At 38.5% G+C, this 8,398-nt stretch overlaps 1 protein-coding gene across 1 annotated transcript in view; it reads right to left on the bottom strand.

Moving 5' to 3' along the window:
- The window catches only part of SORCS2 (sortilin-related VPS10 domain containing receptor 2), a 555,781-nt gene that overhangs the window by 58,970 nt on the left and 488,413 nt on the right, over window positions 1-8,398 (bottom strand). The window contains exons 20-21 of the mRNA XM_014966703.1: window positions 6,460-6,646; window positions 1,202-1,335 (exon numbers count right to left, since the gene is read on the bottom strand). Of these exons, the coding sequence (XP_014822189.1) occupies window positions 1,202-1,335; window positions 6,460-6,646 (321 nt within the window). The remainder of the gene's footprint in view (window positions 1-1,201; window positions 1,336-6,459; window positions 6,647-8,398) is intronic.

Raw genomic sequence — 8,398 nt, 5'->3', positions numbered from 1 at the left:
ATTTCTCAATTACTATTTTCAATACAGAATATTTCTTTCCCTAAATGGCACATTTATAAACAGAATAGCTGCCAGATGGGGTAAACATTTATTTTGGAATTGGTAGAGTATTAGGTTTTCATTCAGATCCCACTGAAACAAACAGATTTTGAGTCAGGCTCACAAATCTCTACAAGATCATACACAGCAAGCCATTCGCCTCAAAACAATGTGGGGTATAGTCAAGGTCAAAAGGATTACTTCTGTCAATTTAGAGCATGACCCACAGAAGTGCACCAGTCCACCGTAACCTCCAAGGCAGAACTGAAATACTCTGTTCCCTGACCACATTCGTATGAGCTACAAAACCCTTCACAAGACTAAATCGATCCACGGTGCCTGTTCTAGCAATAGCAAAGTCAATAATAGTGACAAGATACAGGCTGGGATTATGGTAGACAGCACATTTACAAGAAGAAAGTTCATTGTGCTTATCTGAAGCATTCCTCTGTCATACTTGGTCTCCCTCATAAAGAAAATATTTTACTTATCTGTTATTGAAAAAATTAAAAGAAATTAACCCAGCTAGATATGAAATATTCCCAATAGAAATACTTGGATATTTATTGCTTTAGGATATGTTTATCTAGATTTTCTATCCCCAAGTAAATATCACTAGATTGTTTGAGTGCTTTCACTGTTTTGATATCCTTTTAGATATCCCAGTTATTGTTGATATGCCAGTTTATTTTAGACACCGAGAAAATATTTATCTATACAATGAAAATATGTATTTCTGTAGAGCACTTCAATTTACAGTAGTCACATTATCAACATGGAAGTGCATAAATCCAAGTTCCATCCTTCATCAATGCTATGATCCTACATGTACCCCCCTCCACAAGTTTCTTTCCCACAGGTAATGAAATAGAATAAATTTTTGCCATCTCCCTCTCCGCCCCTCCTCCTCCCCCAAGAAAATAGTTTAAAAATTCAAACCAATCCTAGAAGAGCAATTTCCAGTTCCACATAAGCAATAAAGTGAAATTAACACCTTAAATGCGTGTGATAAAACAAGGGAAGTTACATACTCCTTGCCACCAGATGTAACTGGCTATTTGGAATGAAAGATGGTCTAAAAGAAGTCATGAAACATGGCAGTAGTTCTGTTAAAGATGTCAAAAATGGTTGAAAATAATCTCAGTCAAAACCAAGTATGTACCTGCAGATTGTTTCCTATCCACCAGTAGAAGACTGTCAAATTAGGGTTCTTAGGCAGTATGATGGCTGTCAGGTTCACCTCCTGGTTTCTCCCAACAACTGGAACCACTTCTAAATTTAAAGCCTGCAGTGGAGCTGAAAAAAGTTCCCAAAATATCAGTAAGCAAGAATCCATCAGTTTATTAATGCCTCTTTCCCCACAAGCCTCTCCTCTGCACATCGCAAGGTCCTGAATTTATTTTTCCCTCCCCCTCCTGCTTTACATCTGTGATGAATACTATGAGCATTGGAAGGATATAATTTTAACAAAAACCCTCAAACTTAAAAAAATAAAACAATCACACCAAAAAATCCTAGTGCAACATGATGGATCACCAAAATGCACCTTTCTGTTGTACTTTTTTTGGGTTCATATCCAATTTCAGAAACCATAAGCAAATATCCCATCTAAAAAGTGGAAAAGTCATCTCAGCTTTTTTTTTTCCTTTTTTAAAATGTAATAAAATATTAAATTAATAAAAATCTAACAAATATCTCAATCTGCTAAGAGAAAAAGCAAAAAAATTGAAAAAGAATGTAGCTGACTACTCATTTTTATTTTAAAATATAAGCTGCTAGGCTCACACCACATAAGATCTCATTAATGCATATTTTAAAATAGATCTGTATATCAGGGGAGCATTTATTTGCAACTCAAAATAGATAATTTTGTACTCCAAAATACGCCTTTAGAATAAGTTTGTTTTTTTCTGAGCTTTTGCCTATGAAGGCTGTAAACATTAATAGTAGTATAAAAGAATCGCATCATTACAATTATTTGATCTACTTCTTAATGTTGCATTTTGCTTCATAGTACAATAACTTTATTGAAAGAAAATCTTTTGGAGGTTTCCGAGTAGAGCTTATTCAGAATGTGAAGGCTGTAAACATTAATAGTAGTATAAAAAAATTGCATCATTACAATGATTTGATCTGCTTCTTAATGTTGCATTTTGCTTCATAGTACAATAACTTTATTGAAAGAAAATCTTTTGGAGGTTTCCGAGTAGAGCTTATTCAGAATGTCTGAATCATAGAATGGTTTGGGCTAGAAGGGACCTTTAAAGGCCATCTAATCCAGCCTCCCCTGCAACGAGCAGGGACATCTTCAACTAGATCAGGTTGCTCAGAGCCCTGTCCAGCCTCACCTTGAATGTTTCCAGGGATGAGGCATCTACCACCTCCCTGGGCAACCTGTTCCAGTGTTTCAACAACCTCATCGTAAAAAAAATTCTTCTTTATGTCTAGTCTAAATCTACCCTCTTTCAGTTTAAAACCATTACCCTTTGCCCTATCACTACAAGCCTGTTTAAAACCATTACCCCTTGCCCTATCGCTACAGGCCTTGCTAAAAAATCTGTGCCCATCTTTCTTATAAAAATTCTTTAAGTACTGAAAGGGCTGCAATAAGGTCTCCCTGGAGCCTTCTCTTCTGCAGGCTGAGCAACCCCAAATCCCTCAGCCTGTCCTCATCAGAGAGGTGTTCCATCCCTCTGATCATTTTAGTGGCCCTCCTCTGGACCCTTGGGAGGGTCCATGTCTTTCCTGTGCTGAGGGCTCTAGAGCTGGATATAGAACTCCAGGTGGAATCTCACCAGAGTGGAATAAAGGGGCAGAATCACCTCCCTTGACCTGCTGTCCATACTTGTTTTGACGGAGCCCAGGATATAGTTGCCTTTCTGGGTTGCAAGTGCGGATTGCCAGTTTATGTCCAGTTTTTCATCCACCAGTATCCCCAAGTCCTTCTTGGCAGGGCTGCTCTCAATCCCTTCAGCCTCATCCTGTACTGATATCAGGGGTTGCCAGACCCAGGTGCAGGACCCTGTACTTGGCCTTGTTGAACCTCATGAGGTTCACATGGGCTCACTTCTCGAGGCTGTCCTGGTCCCTCTAGATGACATCATGTCCCTTAGGCGTGTCAACTACACCACTCAGTTGTCGGCAAACTTGCTGAGGTTGGACTCAATCCCACTGTGTCAGTGATGAAGATATTGAGCAGTACTGGTCCCAATACAGACTCCTGATGGTTACAAATCTCCACCTGGACACTAAGCCACTGACCACTACTCTTTGGATGCAATCACCCAACCAATTCCTCACCCACTGAACAGTCCACCCATCAAATCCATATCTCCCCAATTTAAATTGAGAGAAGGATGTTGGGTAAAAGCTTTATAATAGTATAATGTGATATATTATTTCTTAACTTCAGCTGTACCATCCATCCAGGATACCAAAGCACTGTATGGTCTGACATACATTCAATACACAGAATGAATTTTTGCTCCATTTTTGTTTCATTCTAAAAATCTTTTAACTCATTCAAAGGGCTTTCATCTCAGTTCAAATTCAATTAATACCAGTCCAAAGTCTTTCTCTTACTTTCTTTCATTAACTGATTCATTGCCTATTCATTTCTAATTCACTTTGATTAAACTGACTGCAATTGTCTAAGAGCACACGCTCCTTCTTTTGCGCTTTACTTCAACCAGTCTGTGTGCTGCTTCATCCAAATATAAGGCTCTATTTTCACTCTGTGTTTTCTCTGATGACTCTTTAACTGCCTACATGAATTCAAGACATGTTGAGTGTTAAAATAAATGGTTTCTTCAATAGCTTCTTTACTGAAACGGAGTTAAAATGCTCTTCCTGTTGCTAGCTCCTTAATGAAAATTCAGCAATTGTAGGAATGCCATCAAATCTGTTCCTCCTAGAAACAGATTTTCCTTCTGATGGAGCAAGTTAAAAAAGTCTGAAGGGATCTGTGTCACTGTGTTGATTTTGCCATAAATTTACAATCTCCCAGTGAAAACCAGTCATTCTGAGATACAGTTTTGGTCCTGAAGCAGGTTACTTTCTTTTCCAAATTTTTTAGGGAGGAAGTTGTTTGGAACTTGAATGATGACTGTTATTTCTAAATTCCTATACAGTAAAGAGCTAAAAATAATTATTGTGAGTCATTCTACTTGTCTCAGTCACACAGTTCCATAATGCATTTGAACAAGCTTCATAGCACCCTTAAGTGTATACAATAGGAATGAAGTTGATTTACACGATTTCTGTTCAATGAAGCTACGATTTCAGCACAGTTTTTAACGCTCCCTTATTATTCGCACTATAGACATGATGGTTTCATGAAAAAGAAAATGTATGCCTAGTTCTTCAGTTATTCTTATTCTGAAATACCTACTCATGTTTATACTATCAGACTTGCTCCAATTTCTCTTACAGTTCATTAACAAGTTGCAGATTGTGTGATCTGGATCAGAAAGAATAGTCTGGATGAGAGGCTCAAGTTCATATAATTGTCCTACATTACAGAGCTTCCCAGGCAACAGAACTTGGCAGAAGTGAAAAATATTCCCTTTACCATTTGTCCCTGAAAAAATTCTCTAGGAATACATCAGCTGTAGACAGGGTAAAAGCAGGACTCTATGGACATTTCTGTTCTCATCATATTCCACAGTGAAAAATGTCCCTGAATGGCTATTAGTGTTTCTCTAGAGCATAGAAATAGCAGTTTAATTAGTGCCAGCTAATTTCCTCAAATCTTGTAATTTATTTAAAAAATTAAACAGACTAAATCACACAGAAAGCACTTATTCAAGCGGGCTGGGTAACATGCTTTTGTGAGTCTTTCGTTCACCATGAACAGCATCCACCAGCAAGCTCAGGAATGGACCATGTCTGCTTCAGTGCTCTGCTGCCACTGCACCTCAGCAGGAAAGTTCTCTTAACACACCAGTCATTTAACTTGGGAAAAAACATCTCTGGCTTCTGCAATTTGTAAATCCACTGCATAAAACACAATTGACATCTTTAATTTTTATGGTTTATCCTGATGTAGGTCACATCAGAAGCACGTTTTGAGAAACCAGTTGTTCCACTTTCTGTCGGGGGTTGCTACTGCTTGTCATTCTCTGAACAATAAGAAGTTGTTCTCCCCGGAGAGAATGGTGTTACACAGAGCTTTTTGCTGTTCGTTGCTTCTACAGATCTACTGTTCCTGTGCTTAAATCTACTTCCCAGCACCGAGAAGCTCCAAAAAGTAACAGTGAGGCCCTAAATTATCTGAGCTCTCTGGAGTTGCCAAATGATTTAAGAAAAAAACACAAAAAAGATAATGAAACTGAGGTGGAGAATTTGATTCTGATACTTTCCATTTGATTTTAATAGGAGATTAGTCATTAGCACTAATGGGTTGGGCTCCATCTGCTAATCAAAACAGAACTGGAAACCCTGGACTCATGGACTCTGACTAGCAAAATACATAAATATCAGTAGTCACCAGACAGGCTGACATAAAGCACACGGATCTGCACACAGCCTTGTTTGTGGCTCCAGCAATTTCCACTGCTTTGGGATTTGGATGGAAGACACATCGCTCACAACAGAGAGAAACAGACACCCGGAGAATACAAGATGAGTATCTTTTCTTTTGATGTTCCTTGTTTCTGAATTTTTGACATATCTGAAAACAAGGAAAGCTATCTTGAATCTCGAAGGAAGAGAAGAATTCAATTCCAGTTATGAGTTTCCTTCTTCATTACAATTATGAGATGACTAAGGTACCTTAAGCTTGCGATGGTGCATGATATTTCCTGTGCCGTGCTATTCTTTTAAAACTATTTGATGGGCTTTTTAGGTCTTAATTAGAGAAGTCTAAGTCAAGTAATACTGGCTGCCAACGTGAAGTTATATCCAAGCACCACTTTAAAACTTTGTGAGAATTAACTACCTAAAATCTAGATTCTAGTGCTTAAAAAGTAGCCTGACTTTTAGGAACACTGAGGTTTTGACTCTTTTTTAAAAACCATACAAGAGCTCATATGTTTCTCAACACATCTGTTCACTTGCTTCACACAGCACCTGGAAGCTCCTAAAAAGATATAACTTGAAGTGTTAAATTTTAGCTGTTAAGACTGCCAATGGGTCTTGACTCAGGAAGATGGATCAAACCTGAGATTTGAACTGAGGCTGTTTAAAAGATTAATACACCATCCTTCTCCTAAATCCAAACAAACCTAACTCTGAACTCCTAATAGATTTGGTTTACGAACCTCGGCATTAACAACACACAGCACTGCAAGACTGCATCAGGCTATTAAAAAAAAATACGTATTTTCCCTAATTGTGACTAGCGATTTCCTTTACTACTTCATGGTTGTCACAAGGCTTCTACGCAGTAGCAGAAGTAAGAAAACCAAAGAGCTGATTTACAGTTCACTTGGACGAACACCACAGCCTCATCATGCCCAGCCACATTCTCAGCCTTCACCGAGACGCGGTAAATCCCAGGATTCTCATAGCGGTGACGGATGGGTTCTCCGGTCATCGTAAGGTTCACATAGATCGCCTTAAAGCCATCTCCAAGATCCACCTGGTATTTCGTATTCAATATATCACCCTAAAAGGAAAATATATAAAAAATATTTTAAATGGCAAAACCAAAATAGACAGGACACATGCTTATAACCATTTCCTGAATCACAACAGCATTTCCAGCCCCAGCCAGATATTTTGACTCAATTGCAATAGTTGCAGTGAAACCACTACATTCATGGCAAAGATTTTAGTGCAACAGATGTTGTGTGCATTAACAGAGATACTACTAAATTTCCACAGTAAGATTCTACCTTAAAATAAGACACCCCAGACAACTAACCAAGTTGTATGACACAAAAACCATCGCTCTTGTCTTAATGCAGCTGGTCATTAACTAACACAACAGTGCAGGGCAGCCCCAAGTTCTGGAGTGATTTTCATATGATTGCAAAGAACTGAATATTGTTATTTTAGCAAACGACCACTCATCCAGTGAACTTCTAGCCTACACAATTATAAAGTAAAATTAATTGGTTTAGATCTTCCTCACAGCACCTTCTAACCACACCCTCTGTGTGTCAACCATATGGCTTCAATGTCCAAGCTTGGATCTTCTCACAGAGTTGTACTGCATTATACAGAGCTACCAGCATGTTTAGAACTAATGTGCTCTACTGCAAAATTAGATGCATGAGTAATGAAGCTGATCATTGAGCTGAGTTTGGAAAAGGGTTTAAAAGTCCAGCCAAATAATTCTGTCATGTCAAACATCTCACAGAATTTATAATTCATTGCACTTCTGCTAAGTGCTCCTTTAAATGACACTGTCTTCCTGAACTCAGGCCTAAAAGACTACAAGAGTGATACTACTGTGAGAGGACAAACATATGCCCATCACTCATTTTGTCACCGTGTGGCTGCTCAGGAGAGAAGTCAGGCCCGTGCTACGTCGACTGGTGATGCAGATGGAGTCAAAGGAAACTTCATTTTTGCTGTGAGCAGCAACACCTTTTCAATGCTACTGTCAGCACTGCCTTAGTGAGCTGCCCTGCTTCCTTGGTCTTCAGCAATATGTTCCTGCTCGCTTGCCACGGTACACATCCATCACAATCATGCAATTAAAACGTGTTGCAGGGCCATGGTTGGTAGAAAATCCTCCTTACTGTGAAAAAATTGTGTTGGTTTAAAAATCTTCATTGTCTCTAGGAAAGGAGTGTATACATCCCCATGCTAGTCAGGTGACCTGAATGGCCATCAGAGCAGAGAAGGACTGACAGCCATCGAACTATTCAAAAATCACTTCACTTCCCCATAAGCCACTCTCTGAAATATGTTTATATCAAAATCTAATCCCAAAAGGCAGCACAAATATAAAATCAAAAGAGGCAACAAAGCCTAGAATTTACATACCCTGGCATTACAAAGGGAAGGAAAATATACTATTATTTCCTTCTTTTATACTTTTGCAGTTCGGTTGATTTTCTTCCATGTTTTATCAGATGAAAGAGCCTTGCTTATAATGTAAAAGAATACCCATAATAAGGAACCTGTAGGGTTATCAAATACCTAAACACCATACTTCAACACACATAAAGGACCTTGAAAGCTTCTTTACTGTGAATATTTTTTTCCAAATAACATCTTTCTTTTGACAACAGATGGGTAGAATTTAGCAGAGGAGATAATACGTTATTAAAGTTTAAAGCAAAAGAGATGTCTTCTTGCCAGCAATGTGCCAGTAAGTGGAATCTCTTCAGACGACATTAGCTTGCAAACAGTTCTTGTTCACTCTTTCTTATGCTAACAAGTATACATGATTTTTTTTTTTCAAGGT

The sequence above is a fragment of the Calidris pugnax genome, unplaced genomic scaffold (genome assembly GCF_001431845.1).
Source record: "Calidris pugnax isolate Ruff unplaced genomic scaffold, ASM143184v1 scaffold14, whole genome shotgun sequence".
In the NCBI taxonomy this organism is placed as follows: domain Eukaryota; kingdom Metazoa; phylum Chordata; class Aves; order Charadriiformes; family Scolopacidae; genus Calidris; species Calidris pugnax.
Note: the sequence above shows the minus strand (reverse complement) of the source record. Positions and strands in the feature narration are given on the sequence as shown.